The sequence below is a fragment of the Pseudophryne corroboree genome, chromosome 6 (assembly GCF_028390025.1).
Source record: "Pseudophryne corroboree isolate aPseCor3 chromosome 6, aPseCor3.hap2, whole genome shotgun sequence".
NCBI classification, from domain to species: domain Eukaryota; kingdom Metazoa; phylum Chordata; class Amphibia; order Anura; family Myobatrachidae; genus Pseudophryne; species Pseudophryne corroboree.
The window spans coordinates 736,577,099-736,600,919 of record NC_086449.1 but is presented as its reverse complement, the minus strand read 5'-3'; the positions used below and the strand labels follow the sequence as shown (position 1 = coordinate 736,600,919).

General features: G+C 45.2%; 1 protein-coding gene across 5 annotated transcripts in view; it reads right to left on the bottom strand.

Annotated features, from left to right (window-relative positions):
- Nucleotides 1–23,821, bottom strand: part of PRMT8 (protein arginine methyltransferase 8) — a 578,520-nt gene that overhangs the window by 197,506 nt on the left and 357,193 nt on the right. For all 5 annotated transcript variants that reach the window (XM_063930568.1, XM_063930570.1, XM_063930571.1 and 2 more), the window contains one exon: nt 22,103–22,166. In XM_063930568.1, the coding sequence (XP_063786638.1) occupies nt 22,103–22,166 (64 nt within the window). The remainder of the gene's footprint in view (nt 1–22,102; nt 22,167–23,821) is intronic.

Here is a 23,821-nt window from a genome sequence, read left to right as displayed (position 1 = left end):
CACCATTTTTTGCCAATGACAAGCGCCGCCCGCGGCCTTTCAAATCTGGTGCCGTCCGCGAGCCAATCACGGCTCGCGGGGCGCCGGGCAATCTGGAGAAGGTGTGGCGAGCCAATCGGCGCTCGCCGCGTCATAGGCCTCGCCCCCGGCATCTGACGTCAGAGGCCGGGCGGAAGCTGAAGACCTGGAGTGCGCGGAAGAGCGCTGAAGACGCCGGGTGGTAGCCGAAGAAGGAGGCCGCGTGGAAGAGTGGCGAAGAGCCGGACGGGGAGCAGAGGCGGCTTGGAAGAAGAAGATGGCAGCCGTGGGGAGAAGAGCTCCGGTGGCCACTGAAGAGGCCGGAAGACGTCGGCCTCCTGAAAGAAGATGTCCAGCGGCGGCTGGACTCAGAAGGACGGCGGAGGCGGCGCTGCTGGCCAGGATGGGTCATCAGCAGAAGAGGGCGCCGGAGACCCCCGGAGCAGGTGAGGCCTCAGTGAGGCTACTCTCACCCCCTCCCCTTTCCTCCCTAGACCATCAGGGATGGGCATTAGGCCCGGGGGCACAGTTCAGGCACTAGGCCTGTGGCGCAGGTAGGAGTTTCAGTTACCCAGGGCCCAGGTCACCCAACGGGCGACAAGTTAGGCGGGCGCTAGGCCCGTGGGTGATGTCAGGCCTCCGGCCTGTGTGCAGTTAGGGGCGCTAGGCCAGTGAATAAGTGTCCCCCCAAGGTGAATAAAGGTGGCACTGGGCACTAGGCCTAGGCCACCCTGAGGTGTACAGGTAGGCAGGCCCGCTCGGCCTGAGCCCCTGGAAAGTAGGTGTACGGGAGGTGGGTGAGCTGTACGGCACCCACTCCCTGGTGTTCTGATTCATGTAATTAAAGGGACAGCACCGTGGTTGTTACTAGCACCGTGTATTGTGATGTATGTTGTTACCGTGCAGGGCAAAGAGTTTAAGTTTGTGTCAAGTTCTGTTGCACCACACTCACAGAGTTAGTTTGAGGGCTCTGTTGCTATAGTTGGTATAGGGGTGATACACTAGGGTAAGGTTAGGCCCTGCACGGCTGTTGTTTATTTGCCTCCTTACAGGGACCTGTAAGTGGAGAGGAAGATCGCAGTGCAAGACTGATGAAGGTGAGTAGCATTTGTGTACGTTTGTCCCTTTGTCTGTCCCCGAGCGACGGAATAGGGGTTTGCTCACGGACGTGAGAACCCCTTCATCACACTACGCGCGAGAGTACGAGTGTGTGAAATTTGGGTGGCTGAGGCTTTGTGCCGGTGATGACCTTACACCCAACCGGTGGAGGTTGCCGCTACCCCCTGGGGTATCCCCTTTTCCGGGTGAAGAAGGGTTGATACCCCCCTTAAGTTAGTTTATTTTCTCCTCAGTTCGTTCGTCCGTCCGTCAGCTCCGAGAGGGGATCGCTGTGTCCAGGTCCGACTGAAGATTTCCAGGTCCGTTGAAGGTTCCGGTACCTGAAGGTGAGAGAGTGCGGCGCCTGGTAAGTGGTGAACCTACACCTGCACGGCAGCAGGCACTACACCGCACCGCCACCCTCTTACAACACCAACTGTGCTGCCCTTATCTTGCTTCTTAGAATATGGTTTGTGCCAAGATATTAATATTAATTACCAGATACTCCACATATTTACCACCATAGGGTGGCTCAAGGTCGGGCTAACAGGGTTGTCACCAGGACTCTCAGTCTCTGCATCGTTCTGCGGTTGTTCAGTGCTTGTGCCACTGCAGAAATCAGCAAGGAACAGTCCTAAGGAGGAGGAGGAGCTCTATCTCCAAATTCATCACCCGGTGGTAAAATATCACCCGCACCCCTTCTCTCCTCCCCTCCCCCCCAATTGGCACAGAAAGAGTGATGTCACGCTGCTGGAGGGCAGGAGTGGAAATGCAAAGGGTAGAAGGGCAGAGCTACAGGCAGAACCCCAAGAAGGTAAGCTTGAGTTGGGGGTTGGAGAGGCACGTGGGAGAAGGTGGCAGGAGTGATAAAGGCAAGGTTGGAGTGACACAAGGGAGGACTGGAATGACAAATGGGGGGTCTGGAGTGACATAGGGGAGGTTGGAGTGGCACAAGGGAGAGCTAGAGTGACATATGGGGGCTGCTAAAGTGACACAGGGGAGAGCTGTAGTGATACACGGGGGAGCTGGAGTGACACCTGTATGGTTATGCTTAAACTGAGGTATGTTCATTTTTGGTGTGGAAGGGGAGTGGTGGGGCGCAAAAGAAAATTTTTGTTCTTAACTCCCCTTGATCTAGAACCAGTTGTTTACCACCGTATCTGATACGTTAGCTAAAGTATTGGAAATGTATTTATATATTGCTGTGGGACAAATACTGCAGTTGATGGGAATCTTAAAATGTAAACTGTAAGTTCTGTGTCATCATCAATTATTGGGGCAGATGTATTAACATGGAGAAAGCATAAGGAAGTGATAAACCAGTAATAAGTGCAAGGTGATAAACTCACCAGCCAATCAGCTCCAATATGCAAATTGACTGCTAGGATCTGACTGGCTGGTGCGTTTTTCAGCTTGCACTTATCACTGGTTTATCACTTCCTTTTGCCTTCTCCAGGTTAATACATCTGCCCCAATGTTTGTAATAATTGGAGTGTCAAACGTACAGCTGATCATTTTCTAGAGCAATCACACTAAACATGCACTTGCCAAAAATGCTAGCTTTAGAAGCGATGCATCCCTTTGGGAATTGATGGCTTGCGCAGAACCAAGATGACAAGGACCTAGTTAATACAGGTATTGCAGAAATTGCAAATTTGAGCGCAATGTAAAAAATATCAGTAATGGCAACTATGAGGGCTGTGTAATATGTGTCTGGATGTGCAGCACATAGCTAGAGTAGACACAATTTGACTGGTTGTGAACTGTAACATCTGACTAAAGTTTTATTGAAATGTCAAGGCACAGAACCATATGTAAGCAGCACTGCACACCAAAGAAGTCAGCATGTTCAGTTGCTTCACAAACTCGTTATGGAACTCAACAGAGGCCACTGTATTGCCATGATCTTCTATGACTACAAGAGTGGTCTGGGACAGCAGGAGTTTTGACTGACTGCGAGCTACTTTTGAGGATGAAGCACCATCCAGACCCACTGCGTTTGGGTGGTTTGCAGAATTGTGGCATAGGAGAAGAGCGATGGGGCTGACCTGTGTCCACCATCACTGAGGACATCGCTGCTGCCGTGTGAGCCATAGTTGAGGTGGATGCCAGAGTGACAGTGGCCCAGTTAGAGAAGGAGATAGGCTTCATCAGGATCCATTTGCTTGGTACTCCATGAAAAACTTGGCCTGAGCAAGGTCTCTGTACACTGGGTGCTCAATCAGTTGACTCTAGAGCAGCGGGTGGTTCGGGTGACTTGGTGCCGCAACATGCTGGCCAGGTTTGATGGCTGTCGTTTAAACTCTATCAGTGGCAATAAATCCTGGATCTACAATTTTGACCTCAAGACCAAAAACAGTCGGCAGCTGTGGATCTCAGTTGGAGGTGCGCTGCCACAGACATTCTGACATGAGCACAGTGTGGCGAAGCAGATGGTGGTTGTTTCTCATACGTCCTAGAGGATGCTGGGGATTCTTCAAGAACCATGGGGTATAGACGGGATCCGCAGGAGACATGTGCACACTATAAGACTTTGAATGGGTGTGAACTGGCTCCTCCCTCTATGCCCCTCCTCCAGACTCCAGTTAGATTCTGTGCCCAGTGAGACTGGATGCACACTGAGGAGCTCTCCAGAGTTTCTCAGAAAATACTTTTATTAGGTTTGTTATTTTCAGGGAGACCTGCTGGCTACAGGCTCCCTGCAGCGTGGGAGTGAGGGGAGAGAAGCAGACCTACTTCTTCTGCGTTCAAGGACTCTGCTTCTTAGGCTACTGGACACCATTAGCTCCAGAGGGTTCGATTACTTGGTACGCTTAGCTGCTTGTTCCCGGAGCCGCGCGGTCACCGCCCTCACAAAACAAGAAAACAGAAGCAGGGTGAGTATGAGAAGATCAGAAGACTTCAGTGAGGACAGAAGACGGCGGTCTGAGGTACCACGCAGCGGGCGCGCTGTGCGCCTTGCTCCCACACATAACACGGCACTGCAGGGTGCAGGGTGCACGGGGGGCGTCCTGGGCAGCATGGGGAACCTCAAACAGCACTGGCATAAGACATAACAATGCCCAGGCACTAGTTAAGGGACGCCCGCCAGTATAAAGATTTTTTAAGCGGGACTGAAGCGCGCCATGTAGTGGGTGGGGCTTAGACCACACAGCTCTGACCAGCGTCATTTTCTCTTCACAGAAGCTGCAGAGACGCTGGCCCTGACCTTCGCATTGCTGTACAAGTAACAGGGTGCAAAATGGGGGGGGGGGCACAAGTGATTTGGTGCTAAAATATATATGTATAAAGCGCTAGCAGGTCTGGGCAGTCTTGTTACTTACATAGTTGTTGAGGTTGAAAAAAGACAAATGTCCATCGAGTTCAACCTATTGTACATTACATTATTTTATTAATTTTTTTTTCTTTAAATATTAATTAAATGCTGTATCCCTGGATATTTTTTTCAGCTAGGAATTTATCCAATCCATTTTTAAACTTATTTATTGTGTCCACCATTACTACCTTCTCTGGAAGAGAATTCCAAATCCTTACTGCTCTTACTGTGAAGAATCCTTTTCTCCGTTGGGTGTGGAATTTTTTCTCCTCTAAACTCAGTGGGTGTCCGCGTGTCCTATGTAGTGTTTTTTTGGTAAACAAATCGTTTGATAGATCCTTGTATTGTCCCTTAATGTATTTATAAATATTAATGATGTCCCCTCTCAGTCGCCTCTTTTCCAGTGTGAACATATCAAGCCTTTTAAGTCTTTCCTCATAGTCCAATGCCTCTAACCCCTTAACCAGTTTGGTGTCTCGCCTCTGAACCCTTTCGAGTTCCAAGATATCTTTTTTATAGTATGGTGCCCAAAACTGTACACAATATTCCAGGTGTGGTCGCACCAATGATTTATACAGTGGCAGGATTACACTCTCATCCCTTGTCTCCATACCCCGTTTTATGCATGATAACACCTTATTAGCGTTTGCTGCTGCATTTTGACATTGCAAACTGCTACCAAGTTTATTATCGATGAGCACACCCAGATCCTATTCAACTACCGTTATCCCTACATTTTCCCCATTTAATTTATAGGCTGCCTGATTGTTCTTAGTCCCAAGGTGCATAACTTTACATTTGTCTATATTGAACCTCATTCCCCATTTGTCTGCCCAGGCCTCCAGTCTAGTTAAGTCATTCTGTAGAGACTCAACATCCTTGTCTGAATTAATTATTCTACATAATTTAGTGTTATCTGCGAAAACTGACACTGTGCTTTCCAGTCCCTCACCTAGGTCATTAATGAATATATTAAACAGCAATGGCCCGAGTACTGAGCCCTGCAGTATTCCACTGAGTACTGAAGCCCATTCAGAGTACATCCCATTAACCCCCACTCGCTGTTTCCTATTAAACAGCCAGTTACTCTCCCAAGTACAGATAGTATTTCCCACCCCAAGCTTTCTTAGTTTGAGGATTAGTCTCCTGTGTGGAACTTTGTCAAAAGCCTTAAAGAAGTCTAAAAAGATCACATCCACTGCTTGACCCTTATCAATACTATCGCTCACTTTCTCGTAGAAGCTTATTAAGTTAGTTTGACATGACTTGTCCTTCACAAATCCATGTTGATTCCTAGTAATAACCTTGGAGGTATCCAAGTACTCCAGAATGCTATCCCTTAATATACCTTCTAGTATTTTCCCCACTATAGATGTCAAGCTAACCGGTCTATAGTTCCCGGGGAGCGTTTTAATACCCTTTTTAAATATTGGGACTACCTCTGCTATACGCCAGTCCTTTGGTATCATTCCTGATCTAATTGACTCGATGAAGATCAAATATAGAGGTTTGGCTATCTCTACGTTGAGTTCCATGAGAACCCTGGGGTGGAGTCCATCTGGCCCAGGAGATTTATTTGTCTTAATTTTACTCAGTCTCTCCCAGATTACTCCCTCGTTTAAGCAATTACCAAGCAGAGGGTCATTATTATTATTTATGTTATGCTCTATTCTTGTCAACTTGTCCTCTTTCGTGAATACTGATGAAAATAATTTATTAAATAAATCTGCTTTTTCCCTATCATCATCAATCAAGACATCCCGCTTACCCTTCAAGAGCCCAATATTCTCCCTTTTCAACCTTTTACCATTTATATACTTAAAAAACTTTTTCGGATTTGTTTTACTCTCCTTTGCAATTTATTTTTCGTTTTCTATTTTAGCTGCTCTAATCGCCTTTTTGCATTTATTGTTACATTCCTTGTAGAACTGGAATGATTCCACCTTTCTGGCAGACTTAAATGCTTTGAAAGCTCGCTTCTTTTTATCAATTTTTTCCTTGACCTTTTTATTAAGCCACATTGGTTTGGATTTCCTACTTCTGTTTTTGTTGACTTTGGGAATAAATAAATTAGTGTACTTATTGAGCGCAGTTGTAAAAATGTCCCACATTTCAGCAGTATTCTTACCATGAAATACAATTTCCTAATTAATCTCCTTCATTGCTTGCTTCAGCAATGTGAAATTTGCTTTCCTAAAGTTAAAAATCTTGGTTAAACCCTTATATTGCTGTTTTTGAAAGCTGATATCGAATGTGATCATATTGTGATCGCTATTTCCTAGGGTCTCCCCTACTTAAGTATTTGTTATAATTTCCTCATTATTTGTTAGTACTAGGTCCAATATAGCCCCTTGCCTAGTTGGCTCCTCAGTTACCTGTGACAAGTAATGATCTTTTAGCATGTTTAAGAACCTGTTACCCCTAGATGTATTTACTGTTTCGGTGTTACAGTTTATGTCCGGGTAATTGAAGTCCCCAACAATAACGACGTCCCCCATACTTGCTGCTTTTTCGATTTGCTGCAAGAGTAGTAATTCATCAGCCACACTAATATCTGGCGGTTTATAGCATGTCCCTATTAAAAGTTTTTTTGTATCTTTACCCCCACTCGAAATCTCAACCCATAATGACTCTACATTATCTCCAGTCCCCTCGTAACTGACCTCCCTTAAATATGGTTTTAAAAATGGTTTAACATAGAGACAAACACCCCCTCCCTTTTTATTAATCCTATCTCACCTGAAGAGAGTGTATCTCTCGATGTTTGCCGTCCAGTCGTGAGAATCGTCCCATTATGTCTCAGTAATGCCTATTATGTCATAATGGTCATTATGTGCTATTGCCTCTAATTCCCCCATTTTATTTGTTAGGCTTCTTGCATTTGCAATCATACACTTAAGTTTATTAATTCCTTGATCCGCAAGTTCTGGTGTACATGACATTTCCTTAGGAACCATGGTATCCCTTAAATTACCATTGCTGGCTCTTTCACTCCTTCCACCCTCTCCACCCCCATTATACTTTATACATCCCACTATTCTTTGCTCTCTAGTAGTCCCACTAATTCTTTCTAATCCCTCCCCCCAGGCACCTAGTTTAAAATCTCCTCCAACCTTCTAACCATCCTTCCCCCCAGCACTGCTGCCCCCTCCTCATTCAGGTGCAATCCATTGCGTCCAAAAAGATGGCGCCTGACTGAGAAGTCTGCCCAGTGATCTAAGAACACAAAACCCTCCTTCCTACACCAGTCTCTAAGCCACACATTTACCTCCCTGATCTCCCTCTGCCTTCCTGGACTAGCGCGTGGCACAGGTAATATTTAAGAGAAAATTACCTTAGATGTCCTTGCCTTTAATTTTTGTCCTAGGTCCCTATAATCTCTCTTAAGGACATCCCACCTTCCACTAACTTTGTCGTTGGTGCCAACGTGCACCAAGACCGCCGGGTTGTTCCCGACCCTCCCAAAAATCTTTCTACCCGGTCCGCAATGTGCCGTACCCGAGCACCCGGGAGACAACAGACTGTATGGCAATCACGGTCCCGGTAGCAGATTGCCCTATCTGTTCTCCTAATAATAGAATCCCCTACCACCACAATCTGACTAGGTACCTCACTATCTTTTTTTTCCCTTTGTCCTGGAGGGACCGCTCCTCTGGTTGCTAGAGGGAGCGGTATCCTCCAGTGCCGTCATTTCCTCACTGCAATCCCCAGAATCTTCGTCCAGTCGGGCGAATTTATTGGGTTTGGCAGGTCGGAGATGTCCTGTCTCCCCCTCCCCCTCTTCTTCTTCCTTCTAACCGTGACCCAGCTTGCTACCTGATTGTCCTCGCCCCCCTGCAACTCCTCCACGGTTCTATCTAAACTCAGTTCAAGATTGTGAATACTCCTCAGTCTCGTAACGGTTTGCTCTAGATCAGTTACCTGGGCTTCCAGGGCAACCGTTCGTGTACACCTCGCGCAGATGTATTCGCACTGGGCCGGTTGCTCCAGTTGCGCATACATCATACACAACATGCACTGAGTGAGATTCCCAATCACAGACTCCCCCCCATTATGTCTAAAAAGAAACTAACTCCCTGTACCTTTTAAAAAAACAATACAATACAATAAAAAAACAATACAATATAATACAGACAATACCGACTATGTACTACAATACAACTTAGTTCGTATGAGTGTATCAATGGAAAACAGTCAAAAGAATAATAATAATTAAAAAAAAAAAAGGAAGAAAGAAATTTAGTGTTTAAGAGGTGTGATAATTGCGTGTCCGGCCCGCGTCTGGCCCGCCTTCAGCGAAGTTCTTCCACTTTGTGACCGTCTTCCTAATTCACTTTCAAGCCTCACACGCAAATAGGACTGCAGTAGTTGCACTCTAACCTGTAACACAATCATAACCTCACCTGCAGCCTGTTCTGCTCAGTCCCCGGCTCACACTCACACTCCGTCCCAAGCTCACACTCACACTCAGTTCCCGGAACACACACTCACACAGTCCCCGGAGCAGCTCACTCACTGGTCAGACTCGGCTCACACGCTCACACTCTCACACACACGCACACGGAGCAGCACACTCCCCTGCTCCTATTTGTCCTGGCTCACAACACACGGAGCAGCGGCAGTAGCACAATCTCCTGCTGCCTGCTCCGCCTGGCCCCTGGGTTCAGAGCGAGAGCCGATCGGCTCTTTGCTCTGGTGCTCCTCCGGCTCTCCTGGCCTGCATGAGCGCGTAATGCTCGTCCCCCCAGTGCCCGGCTCACGTCACTTCCGGTTCCGGGTCTCACGTGTCTCCGGGCCTCACAGCGTCTCCTCGTAAGCCCACAGCGTCTCCTCCAATGTCTCGGGATAGGCGCTGGGTGTGAGCTGGCTGAACTCTCTCTGTGTCTCTCTGGCAGGCTTTATTGTGGGTCTGTCTCCTATAGCCCCAGTGTGTTTGTGGGTGTCGGTACGTGTGTCAACATGTCTGAGGCTGAATGCTCTTCCCAGGAGGAGGCTGGAGTGGGGACAGAAAATAATGTGAGAGTGACCGTGTCGGCACCGCCGACGGATGATTGGGTAAATATGTTGAGTGTTTTAAACGCAAATGTGACTAAGTTGACTAAGAGATTTGATAAATCTGAGTCTAAGAACCAGACATGGAGGAAATACATGGAAGATGCTTTGTCACAGGCCCAGACCCCTTCGGGGTCACAGAAACGTGCATTTACCCAGATAGCAGATACAGATACTGACACGGACTCTGATTCCAGTGTCGACTATAGTGATGCCAGATTACATCCAAAACTGGCTAAGAGTATTCAGTACATGATTGTGGCGATAAAAGAAGTATTATATATCTCTGAGGACCCTGCTGTTCCTGATACTAGGGTCTGTATGTTTAAAGGAAAGAAACCTGAGGTAATGTTTCCTCCCTCTCATGAACTGAACGCACTTTTTGAAAAGGCTTGGGAAAATCCTGATAAAAAGATACATGTTCCCAAAAGATTTCCTGTGGCATATCTGTCTCCCTCTGGGGACAGGGAAAGGTGGGAGTCAATCCCCACGGTAGACAAAGCTTTATCGCGTCTATCCAAATAGGTGGCGCTTCCGTCCCCTGACATGGCAGCCCTAAAGGATCCTGCAGATCGTAAGCAGGAAAATACATTAAAATCCATTTATGTCACTACAGGATCGCTACTCAGGCCTGCCGTTGCTGCGGCATGGGTGACATAGGCGTACGCAGGACATTTTATTAGGGGGTGCACGATTAGAAGGGCGTGTTTAGCACCACCTATTGGGCATGTCTAACACCACCTAATGGGCGTGTGTAGCACCACCTATCAGGTGTGTCTACCACCACATATTGGCACTCAATGCAAACTAAATAATATAGAGAATTGATGCAAAGATATATATAAAATCTGTTTAATATATGTTAAATTTGTATATTTTATTACCATAGATTATATCCTAATCTCTCGAAATATATATTGATACTGAATTTGAAATTGTCCTCCTCCAAGAGGAACGCTGTATTCTGTGGCGTTGGCACATGATGAGGAGAGAGAGAACGTGGGTGGGAGCATGAGCGGGCATGCACGCGGCATGACATCATCACGACACATCCCACAGGTTAGAGGAACTGGGAGCAGGATTATGTCAGTGATGCTGCACCCATACAAATGAATGACAACCAGAGGGGGTGGTGGGCACAAAGGGCGGGAGGACAGAAATGAGTACACTCGGCGATAGCCGATACTGCAGCAGCAGCGGTGTGTGTCAGGGGGTGACAGACATTAGGGGGTGCCTGTGCGCACCAGGCACCCCCCCTGCGCACGCCTATGATGGGTAAGTAGCGCTATTGAAAGGTGGGCAGATAACTTGTCATCTGAGGTAGATACCCTAGACAGGGATAGTGTGCTTTTGACTCTGGGTCACATCAGGGATGCTGCAGCATATTTAAAAGAAGCTGTAAGGGATATTGGCCTTTTGGGGTCAAGGGACAATGCCATGGTGTCTCAGCAAGGAGAGCGTTGTGGATACATTAATGGAATGCTGATGCTGACTCTAAGAAGACGATGGAGTCTCTACCGTTTAATGGTAAGGTCTTGTTTGGCGACGGCCTCACTGACCTGGTGTCTACGGCTACCGCGGGTATGTCTTCATTTTTACCTTATGTCCCTGCACAGCAGAAAAAATCGCTTCACTATCATATGCAGTCCTTTCGGCCCAATAAATTCAAAAAAGGACGTGGGTCCTCCTTCCTTGCTGCGAGGGGGAGAGGACGGGGAAAAAGGTCACGGGCTGTGGCAAGTTCCCAGGAGCAGAAGTCCTCTCCGGCTTCTACCAAATCCACCGCATGATGCTGGGGCTCCTCTGCGGGAGTCCGCACCAGTGGGGGCACGTCTCCAACTCTTCAGTCAGGTCTGGGTGCACTCGGACCTGGATCCTTGGATAGTAGACATAGTAACCCAGGGGTACAAGTTAGAGTTTCAAGACGTGCCCCCTCACCGATTTTTCAAATCGGCCTTGCCAGCTTCTCTTCCAGAAAGGGAGATAGTAAGCGCTGCGATACTAAAGTTGTGTCAAAATCAAGTGAATGTCACGGTACCCCCATCTCAACAGGGGGAAGGTTTTTATTCGAGCCTGTTCGTGGTCCCGAAGCCGGGTGGCTCAGTCAGACCGATTCTAAACCTAAAATCCCTCAATTTCTTTCTGAAAAGATTCAAGTTCAAGATGGAGTCTCTACGAGCGGTGATTCCCATGTCTGGAGGAGGGGGATTTTATGGTGTCATTCGACATAAAAAATGCCTACTTACATGTCCCCATATATCCTCCACATCAGGCTTACCTGAGATTTGCTGTGCAGGATTGTCATTACCAATTTCAGACGTTGCCGTTTGGTCTGTCCACGGCTCCGAGGATTTTCACCAAAGTAATGGCGGAAATGATGGTTCTCCTGCGCAAGCAGGGAATCACAATTATCCCGTACTTGGACGATCTCCTCATAAAGGAAAGGACCAAGGAGCAGTTGTCGAAGAATGTTGCCCTTTCGCTGACGATTCTGCAACAACATGGTTGGCTCCTGAATTTGCCAAAATCACAGTTGGATCCGACGACACAGCTGTTGTTCCTGGGTATGATTCTGGATACACAGTTGCTTAGAGTTTTTCTTCCAGTGGAAAAAGCTCTGGAGATACAGAACATGGTAAACCAGATCCTGAAACCGGCAAAGGTGTCAGTTCTTCACTGCACTCGGTTGCTGGGGAAGATGGTGGCGGCCTACGAGGTCATTCCGCATGGCAGGTTCCATGCCAGGGTGTTTCAGTGGAACCTGCTGGACCAGTGGTCCGGGTCTCACCTGGACATGCACCGGAAAATAATTCTATCTCCCAGGACCAGAATTTCCCTTCTGTTGTGGCTGCACAGTTCTCACCTTCTGGAGGGACGCAGGTTCGGGATTCAGGATGGGATCCTGGTGACCACAGATGCAAGCCTCCGAGGCTGGGGAGCAGTCACACAGGGAAGAAACTTTTAGGGAAAGTGGTCGAGCCAGGAAGCTTGTCTACACATAAACATTTTGGAATTAAGAGCCATCTACAATGGCATACTGCAAGCAGAACATCTTCTTCGAGGTCTGCCGGTCTTGATTCAGTCAGACAACGTGACAGCAGTGGCGTACATAAACCGCCAAGGCGGAACAAAGAGCAGAGCGGCGATGGCCGAGGCCACGAAGATTCTTCGCTGGGCGGAAAGACATGCCAGCGCTCTGTCAGCGGTCTTCATTCCAGAAGTGGACAACTGGGAAGCAGACTTCCTCAGCAGACACGATCTCCATCCAGGAGAGTGGGGTCTTCATCTAGAGGTCTTTGCAGAAGTGACAAGTCGTTGGGGAGTTCCTCAAGTAGACATGATGGCGTCCCACCTCAACAAGAAACTTCAGAGATATTGTTCCAGGTCGAGGGACCCTCAAGCAATAGCGGTGGACGCCCTAGTGACACTGTGGGTGTTTCAGTCGGTCTATGTGTTCCCTCCACTTCCACTCATTCCAAAGGTGATAAAAATTATAAGAAGAACAAGGGTTCAGGTGATCCTCATTGTTCCGGATTGGCCAAAAATGGCCTGGTATCCAGATCTTCAGGAGTTGTTCATAGAAGATCCCTGGACTCTTCCTCTTCGGGAGGACCTGTTACAACAGGGACCGTGCGTGTATCAGGACTTACCGCGGCTGCGTTTGACGGTGTGGCGGTTGAGCGCCAAATCCTAGCCCGAAAGGGTATTCCCAGTGAAGTCATTCCTACACTTCTTCAGGCTAGAAAATAAGTAACGGCAAAGCATTACCACCGTATTTGGAGAAAATATGTGTCTTGGTGTGAGTCCAAGAAGGCTCCTATGGAAGAATTTCACCTGGGGCGTTTGGTCCATTTCCTCCAAGCAGGTGTGGATGCGGGCCTAAAATTAGGCTCTATTAAAGTACAGATTTCGGCCTTGTCGATCTTTTTTCAGAAGGAATTGGCCTCCCTTCCGGAAGCTCAAACCTTCGTAAAAGGTGTGCTGCACATCCAACCTCCCTTTGTGCCCCCAGTGGCGCCATGGGATCTTAATGTGGTGTTGCAATTCTTGCAATCACATTGGTTTGAACCTTTGCGCAAGGTTGAGTTAAAATTCCTTACTTGGAAAGTGGTCATGTTGTTGGCCTTGGCGTCTGCAAGGCGAGTTTCTGAGTTGGCGGCTTTGTCTCACAAAAGCCCCTATTTGATTTTCCATGCTGATAGAGCGGAGTTGAGAACTCGTCAACAATTTCTGCCAAAAGTGGTTTCATCATTTCATGTTAACCTGCCAATTGTGGTGCCAGTGGCTACTGACGCCTTAGCGGAGTCAAAGTCTCTCGATGTGGTCAGAGCTTTGAAGGTCTATGTCGCCAGAACGGCGCAGATTAGGAAAACAGAGGCCCTGTTTGTCCTGTGGGCTCCCAACAAGATTGGGGCTCCTGCTTCTCAGCAGACTATTGCGCGCTGGATTTGTAATTCGATTCAGCAGGCTCATTCTACGGCAGGATTGCCGTTACCGAAATCGGTGAAAGCCCATTCTACCAGAAAGGTGGGGTCATCCTGGGCGGCTGCCCGGGGAGTCTCGGCGTTACAACTTTGCCGAGCTGCTACTTGGTCAGGATCAAACACCTTTTACAAGTTTGATACCCTGGCTGAGGAGGACCTCTTGTTTGGTCAATCGGTGCTGCAGAGTCATACGCACTCTTCCGCCCGTTCTAGAGCTTTGGTATAAACCCCATGGTTCTTGAAGCATCCCCAGCATCCTCTAGGACGTATGAGAAAATAGGATTTTAATACCTACCGGTAAATCCTTTTCTCTTAGTCCGTAGAGAATGCTGGGCGCCCGTCCCAGTGCGGGCTGTATCTGCAGTTTGGTTATAGTTATGCTCATGTTGCGTTGAGTTCAGTCAATCTATGACTGTTGTTGGTCATGCCGTTGCATTGTTGTTGTTGAATGCCATGTTGTACGGCGTGTTAGTGGTGTGAGCTGGTATGTATCTCGCCTTAGTTTAAAATAATTAAATAAATCCTTTTCCTCTAAATGTCCGTCTCCCTGGGCACAGTTCCTATAACTGGAGTCTGGAGGAGGGGCATAGAGGGAGGAGCCAGTTCACACCCATTCAAAGTCTTATAGTGTGCTCATGTCTCCTGCGGATCCAGTCTATACCTCATGGTTCTTGAGGCATCCCCAGCATCCTCTACGGACTAAGAGAAAAGGATTTACCGGTAGGTATTAAAATACTATTTTTTGTGGCCAAGTAATATAGCTACCGTACCAAAAGTGTGGGGATACAGTTAATGTACCGCCTGTCGGGATCCCAGCATTTAGGACCCCGAAGCAGGAATTCCGTCAGGCGTTGAAAGCCTGGTGTTCACACTCGGGTTAGTGGGACCACGCCATCACCTGAGTGGGAATGTAACATGTGGCGAGGCAAAGGTTATATTCTCGGGGGAGATTCTGGTTGACGGGATGCCACTGTCGGTATAGTCATAGCTAGCATCCCGTCAGCCTTTCACCCGTATGTATTTTCAACACATGCATCACTGGGGGCTGGTACACCAACCAAACCCTGCTGCAAGTGCTGGAAACCATTCCAGGAACCATCCAAGAATTTGTGCTCAACATGCCCTTCTCCATCGCAGCAATGCACCTGTCCACAAGTTTGGAATTTTCTGGCCCATGAACGCATCAAGAAACATAGTCATCTGTCGTACAGTCCAGACCTGGCCCTCTGTGACTTCTTTGTGTTCCCAGTTCCCACAAATTAAGTGCAAGATGTATGGGAATCATTTTGAGTCACCGGAAGCTGCAGGGTAGACCTGACCGTTGCGGGGGCAAAAACGAGGTAGGTCGGTGGCTTTTCAGGGCAGCTGCGTGACCTCACATGCACTTGCGCCGATCTGAGAAATGACGACGGACTTCCTGCATACGCAGCCTAGCTGCGGCTGCAGGGGGGGCGTGCACAGTTGCAGGCCATTCTGCATGCTGAGCGGCCTTGCCCTGCAATGGGCGGCCCCCAGCATGCGAAACAAAGAATTGCAGATTCTGCTATTTAGCAGAATCTGCAATTTGTACTGAATAACCTCCTACGTGGACAAATAGGTTTACAGTGTGTAAAATTAGGGATCCAGTCTTTAGGTCGACAGCACTTATGTCGACACTCATTAGGTCGACCACTATTGGTCGACATGGTCTCTAGGTCGATATGGCAAAGGTCGACACATGAGCAGGTAGACATGAGTTTTTTTTTTAAATAATCATTTTTTTTCATACTTTACGATCCATGTGGACTACGATTTGGAATAGTAACCTGTGTTGAGCACAGCGGTAGCAGCGTGAGGCACCTTGCCCAAAGCATGGCGATCGAATACGGTGCACTAATTGGGGTTCCCAGTCACTTTACGAAGAAAACGACACAAACTCCCCCCCAAAAAACTCATGTCGACCTATTCCATGTTGACCTAATGACTGTGTCGACCTATTTCAGGTGTCGACCTGGTCGACCTAATGACTGTCGACCTAGTTACTGTCGGCCCTATGATCTACACCTGTAAAAATAAAAGCAATGTGACTGTAACATAGTAACATAACATAGTAACATAGTACTTGAGGTTGAAAAGAGGCAAAATGCCCATCGTGTTCAACCTGTTTGTTGTATTAAGTTGAGTTGATTTTAATGTACCTGCTGAAGAATGTTTTATGACTAGTTAACGACTATAAATCATGTTACACCTGGATTAACAAAGTATTGTAGCCTTGGATATCCTTTTCAATCAAAGATTCATCCAATCCCCTTTTAAATGCATTTACAGAGTCCACCATTACCACCTTCCCTGGCAAGGCATTCCAAATCCTTATTGCCCTAGCAGTGAAGAACCCTTTCCTCTGTTGCGTGCAGAATTTTCTCTCCTCCAGCCTCAGCGAGTGCCTGCGTGTCCTAAACAGAGTTCTTTTAATAAATAATTCCTCTGATAGCTCTTTGTAGTGCCCCTTTACATATCTGAAGACATTAATAATGTCTCCTCTTAGACGCCTCTTTTCCAGTGTATACATATTCAACCTAGTAAGCCTTTCCTCGTAATCCAGTCCCTCTAGCCCTTTAATCAATTTAGTAGTTCGCCTTTGAAACATCTCTAGTTCACCGATATCTTTTGTATACTGTGGTGCCCAAAACTGAACACAATATTCCAGATGCGGACGTAACAATGATTTGTACAGCGGCAGCATTACATCCTCGTCCCTTGTCTCAATGCCCCGTTTTATGCACGCTAACACCTTACCTGCCTTCTTTACTGTGCTTTGACATTTTATATGGTTATTAAGTTTATTATCAATGAGTACCCCCAAATCCTTTTCCAAAGCTGTTACCCCTAGACTTTCCCCGTTTAATATGTAGGATGCAAGTTTGTTTTTAGTCCCAAAATGCGTAACCTTGCATTTTTCTATAATGAACCTCATCCTCCATTTAGACGCCCAGATTTCTAGTTTATATAAGTCATTCTGCAGAGACTCCACATCTTTTTCTGAATTAATTACCCTACACAGTTTAGCATCATCTGCAAAGACTGACACTGTGCTTTCCAGGCTTATTTCTAGGTCATTGATAAATATGTTGAATAGTAGTGGCCCAAGTACGGACCCCTGTGGTATTCAGCAGAAAACCGGTGTCCAGCTTGATGACTTCCTGTTGACCACTACTCTCTGTACCCTGTTTTCCAGCCAGTTACTTATCTATGTACAAACAGTTTTTCCTAGGCCAAGCTCTTTTAATTTGATGATTAATCTCCTGTGAGGCACTGTATCGAAGGCTTTTGCAAAATATAAGTAGACCACATCCACTGCTTTTCCTTGGTCAAGATTGTCGCTCACTTCCTCGTAGAAGTTAACTAAGTTAGTTTGACATGATCTGTCCCTCACAAACCCGTGCTGGTTCTTGCTAATAATCTTAGTGGTCTGCAGATACTCCTGTATGCTATCCCTTAGAATTCCTTCCAATATTTTCCCCACTATAGACGTCAAACTAATCGGCCTGTAGTTACCCGGATGATTTTTGGATCCGTTTTTAAATAATGGCACTACCTTCGCTAAACGCCAATCCTTCTGTACCATGCCAGATCTAATTGAACTATTGAAAATCAAGTACAGGGGTCTTGCTAGTTGTGACCTAAGCTCCATAAGAACCCTTGGATGAAGTCCGTCCGGGCCAGGTGATTTATTAATCTTTATTTTGCAAAATCTCTCCCTAACTACTTCTTCACTTAAACAAGTATCTAACCACGAAACATTACTGTCACTATCGCTATGCACTACTCCCACCGTCAGTTCTTTTCTGGTGAACACTGATGAAAAAAATGTGTTCAGTATTTCTGCTTTTGATTCGTCATCATTTAACAATACTCCAAATTCATCTTTTAATGGACCTATGTTCTCCTTTTTTAACCTTTTACTGTTTATGTATTTAAAATAAAATTAGGATTTGTTTTACTCTCTATAGCAATTAGCTTTTCGTTATCAATTTTAGCTGCTTTTATTGCATTTTTGCATCTTTTATTGCATTCCTTGTAGTACTGGAATGAATCCTCCTTTCCATTATATTTAAATGCCTTGAAAGCACGCCTCTTTTTATCTATTTCGGCCTTGACCTTCTTATTAAGCCACATCGGTTTGAGTTTTGTACTCCTGCGCCTACTGCCCATGGGGATAAATTTGTGAATATTGCAATCCAGCAACCCTTTTAAAGCATCCCACATTTCCGAAGTGTTTTTACCATGAAACAAAACTTCCCACTCAATGTCGTTTAATGCACATCTCAGCTTGCTGAAGTTAGCCTTCCTAAAGTTAAATGTTTTTGTTGAACCCTTACAGCAATGTTTCCTGAAACTGATATCGAAAGTGATCATATAGTGGTCACTGTTACCCAAGGTCTCCCCAACTTTAGTATCCGATATGATCTCCACATTATTAGTAATTACTAGATCTAGAATAGTTGTACCCCTAGTTGGGTCCTCGACTAATTGAGACAAGTAGTGATCTTTTAACAAATTTAAGACCCTGTTTCCCCTAGCTTTAACACATGAATCGTTACTCTAATTAATATCAGGATAGTTAAAATCCCCAATCACTAGGATGTCCCCTAATCCCACAGCCCTTTCAATTTGCTGCAAGAGTTGTTCTTCCTCATGTATGCTAATATCTGGCTGTTTGCAGCACGTGCCTATAACCAATTTTTTTCCATCTATACCCCCACTTGAGATTTCAACCCATAATGACGCCACGTTATCACCTGTACCCTCATAAATAACCTCCTTTAAGTACGGTTTCAGAGACGGTTTAACATAAAGACATACACCTCCTCCTCTTTTGTTTACCCTGTTCCTCCTGAAAAGAGAATACCCCTCCAAGTTTGCAACCAAATCGTGAGATTCGTCCCACCATGTTTACCTGCTAGACTTCTTGCAAGCATATATTTTAGTTTAGTGGTTCCCTTATCCGCTTGTTTTTTTTAAAGGTATCCTATCATGGATTACTAGAGCCTCCCTAGAGTTACTCTTACTGACTGTCCTTCTCACTCCCTTTCCACTCCCACCATACTTTATACTGCCCACCTTACTCGTCTCTTTGATCATCCCAGTGTTTCGGCCTAAATTCTCCGCCCTGACATAAGTATTATCCCTTGTGCTACGTACATCTTTTTCTATATGCTGTAAAGATGACACATAGATATTGTTGGTTAATGCTTTTGCAATACATTTGTTAATACCCTTTTTAGAACCCATGCTAATATCCTTGCCGGCTGCTCTTTCCCTCGCCCCTTCTCCACCCGCCTTTAGCTCTCTACCACCATCTTTACTATTCTCGCTGCATGACCCGTATTTTCTAACTGTATGTTTGGTGGTTTATAAATGAACCTGAGTAAGTGCAAATGTGCGCAGTGCAGTAACTCACAGTAACAAATCAGGGATTAGCTCTGATCAGCCTACTGTAATAGATGTAAGAAAGTATCTGATTGGTTCCTATGGGTTACAGCACTGTGCAAGCTGACTTCTACCTTAGTATATTGGGTTTGCCTTATCTTTGTTTGTTGCTCATTATCACTCCTCATTTAATGTAGGTTCAGTCATAAAGGAGTAGAATATTGCTATAACAGGTATATTGCCTCAAATCTAATTTTCTTTATGATCTCATGACCATAGCCTTCAATTCTTATTGTTTTAATATCAATCCATATAACTTGTTTATAATGTATATTATTATGACTCGCACTACAATGCTGTAGATTATCAAGAGACTTTAAATTCAAAATTTGTAGTAATAATATAAAGCGTAATATAATGAAAGTGGAGTCTCAGGATACTGGGCTTTGTAATTCCTCCTACAGTCACTGACAACTATTAAAACATTATTTCTCTGCAATTTTCAGATTTTTTTTTCATGGATCATGAAAATGTATTAAAAATCAACTTACGCGCAATCAGTCAGTCCCAAAGTAAGTGATAAATTGTGAATACAAAAAGCAGTGTTGAATGTTAACTAATTGGTAAACATCTATGTAACTCTATCAAATGGTAATCGTGAATAAAATACTGAAAATCATACTGAAAATGTATCAGTTTATTCAAATACACAATCACAAATCACAGGGATAAATATCACATTCCTCATAGTATCTAACCCAGGGTAGGCAATGTGTTGCACTCCAGCTGCTCTGCCCAGCCACAGTTTTAGCCTGACCTAGTAGCAGGGCATGCTGGAATGTGTAGTTCATACTTTACTCCTCTCCCGCAAGTTGCGGGAAACACATGACTTTTTGGGTGGTCCCTCTCAAAAGGTCAACACTCACTTACTAAAGCTAATAGCTTGTGACATGGAAGGTAAATACAGCAAAGTTGTAAAGACTTGAAAAAAACCCTAAAAAACATGTATCGGCCATATGCATGTTGACCTTTTGACCCTGTAGACCTTTTGACTGTCGACCCTATGGTGTCAACCTACAGACTGACGACCTTGTAACTGTCTATCAACCACCTGCCCATGAGATTATACATTGAATTGTTGCGCCATACGACTGATGCAAGCTTAATGACCCAAATTCATGTCATTTTGCCCTGCCCCCTCCCCGTGAACCCACGAATCACAGCATTTTGGGGGCAGGTCCAAGTGACTGACAACCCCCCCGAACTGGCAAGTAGGGCTTCTCCTGGAGAGGAGACTTCAAAAGTAGGGAAATATTATGTAGTCCCACAGCAGCAACACCTCTGATATAACCATTGTTCAAAAAATAAATGGGAGCAGGGTTTGTGGTGTCCTCGCCATATGCCCTGAACCCATTTCTAAGTTCTATACGTATCCTTTTGTTGACTTGTGGAAAAATCACCAGGAAAATGGCGTGGGTAACCGTTTCCCGGCATTTTATGCATGCACAGTAGAAAAATCACTGCACCATTTCGCTGGTGACTTGCACATGCAAGTTTGAATTTTGGACTGCGCTGCATCCCCACCTCTGGAGACACCACTGCTTGGATATGTTCACCCCGAGCCATAAACTGCTGGCCAGCGCCTGCAAACAAGCCTACCTCATTCATCCTGACAATGATCTGGCCGAGGGGCAGAGACAGCCAAATCGTGTTCAATTTGGTTCTACAAGATGGTTCTGGTTGGGTCCGATATCCTGGCGATGACCATCTCAACTATCTCAATCCCTGACAACATCCTGATGGGTCAATTTAGACACAGGCAGCCAAGACTCTACTGCTTGTGCTCATAACATGATTACATGCAGCAGTCTTGCAGCACAGGCCCTGTAGCCTATATGTGCCAGCCTGGAAAGAGGGCCGGTGCTGTAAGACTGCGGCATGTAAGCATGTTATTAGCACAAGCCACTGGCATATTGGGTGCAGTGTGTGCAATGCACATGGGCCCTTAACTCCAGGAGGCCCACAGTCTGCACCCATTTCTTGAATACTTACCCCTCTGGTGTCTCAAACTGCAGAAATCACCAGGAAAATGGTCCGGTGGCCATTTTCCCAGGGTATTTTGCACTTGCACAGTAGAAAAATTGCTAGAAAAATGTCTGCCGCGCCATTTTCTCAGAGATCTGTGCATACGCATTAGAGTCTGAGCTCTCTAGTGCTCAGACTCTAAAGCGCTGCCTGCAGAGGAGAGGGGGCCTGTACTGAAAAGGCAACACATGGGCCTCGTCCTCTCTTAAAATGTCCCTGGATCAAGAGTCTTGGCTGACCACAACACAATACAACTTCCATGATGTACATTGAACATGGTTCTATTCTTTATCTTTGCATATAAAATGACCACATTTCACATTATGTCACAAATCTTAGACTATAACAGATAGCAAGAACTGCATCATGCGTACGGAATAATAGGAATTTCCCAGTTCGCTAGTATATAGAAAAATAATTTCAGGGACAAATTCCTGAGTCTGTCCTGGAAGTTAGGGGAAAGCTGCCTGAACTGTGGGCATATATGTATTTATCAGGGTGTTCCAAACAGCAAAAAAAACAGTACAGCAGGTAAGATCAAATATAATAATAATAATTTTCAAGGTTAAACTGTCGCAAAATCAGTAAAAAAAAAAACAAAAACCTAAATCTCAAACATATACTTATCTAAATGACTTACCGTTGTCCAAATGATTGGCCTTGATAATTTTTTCAGAATAATCTGAAACACTGGAACATTCAATCTGTACAAGAGTAGACAAAAAAGCAGTGTTATAGGTTTTTGCTGAAACAAATCAAAACAAATTTTCAAGAAACATAGCTATAAGGGATCAACCAAAACATTTAACTGACATTGACTGGGAAATTTTGTTTCATGGTAAAAACACAATGGAAATGTGGGATGCTTTAAAAGGGTTGCTTGATAGCAATATTCACAAATGAATTCCCATGAGCAGTAAACGCTGCAGTACTAAACAAAAACCAATGTGGCTTAATAAGGAGGTCAAAGAAGCAATGGCGTGCTTTCAAAACATTTAAATCTAATGGAGGGGAGGAGTCATTCCAGTATTATAAGGAATGCAATAAAAGAGACAAAAAAGTAATAAGAACAGCTAAAATTGTAACCGTAAAACAAATTGCTATAGAGAGTTAAACCAATCCTAAAAAGTTTTATAAATACATAAACAGTAAAAGGTTAAAGAAGGAGAACGTAGGCCCTTTAAAAGATGAATTGGGAGCTTTGATAAATTATGACAAAATAAAAGCGGAAAAACTGAACGATTATTTTCCCTTAGTATTCACCAGGGAGGATCAGACGGTGAGAGTAGTGCATAATGATAGTGAAGGTAATGACTCTTGGCTTGATGCTTGTTTAAGTGAAGAAGTAGTCCTGGAGAGACTAAGCAGCATAAAGATTAATAAATCACCAGGCCCAGTTGGTTTTCATCTGAGGGCTATTATAGAGCTTAGGTCATAGCTAGCAAAACCCCTATACCTGATTTTCCATAGTTCAATTAGATCATGCATGGCACCAAAGGATTGGCGCACAGCTGAGGTAGTGCCTTTATTTAAAAAAGGAACTAAAAATAATCCAGGTAACTATAGACCAGTTGGTTTAACCTCTATAGTGGGTAAAATATTGGAAGGCACTTTGAGGGATAGCATAGACAATTATCTGCAGGCTTATTAGCAAAAGTCAGCATGGATTTGAAAGGGACAGATCATGTCAAACTAACTTAATTAGCTTCTACGAGGAAGTGAGCGAGAATCTTGACCAGGTAAAAGCAGTGGATGTGGTGTATTTAGATTTTGCAAAAGCCTTCGATACAGTGCCTCACAGTAGGCTGATCAATAAATTAAGGGAACCTGGCCTAGGATATACTATTTGCACATGAATAAGTAATTGGTTGGATAATAGAGTACAACGAGTAGTGGTCAATGGGATGTTCTCCAGCTGGGCACCAGTAGTCAGCAGAATATCGCAAGGGTCTGTACTTGGCCCACTACTGTTCAATATATTTATCAATGATCTAGGAATAGGCCTGCAAAGCACAGTGTCAATCTTTGCAGATGATACTAAACTGTGTAAGGTAATTGAAAGCGATGTGGAGTCTCTACAGAATGACTTATTTAAATTTGAACCTAGGCGTCTAAATGGAGAATGAGGTTCAATATAGAGAAATGCACAGTTATGCATTTTGGGACAAAAAACACACTTGCATCCTACACTCTAAATGGGGAAAATATAGGGGTAACTGTGGTGGAAAAAGATTTGCGGGTGCTCATAGATAACAGGCTTAATAACAGTACACAATGTCAAAATGCATCAAAGAAGGAAAGTAAAGTGCTTGCGTGCATTAAACGGGGCATTGAGACAAGGGACGAGGATGTAATCCTG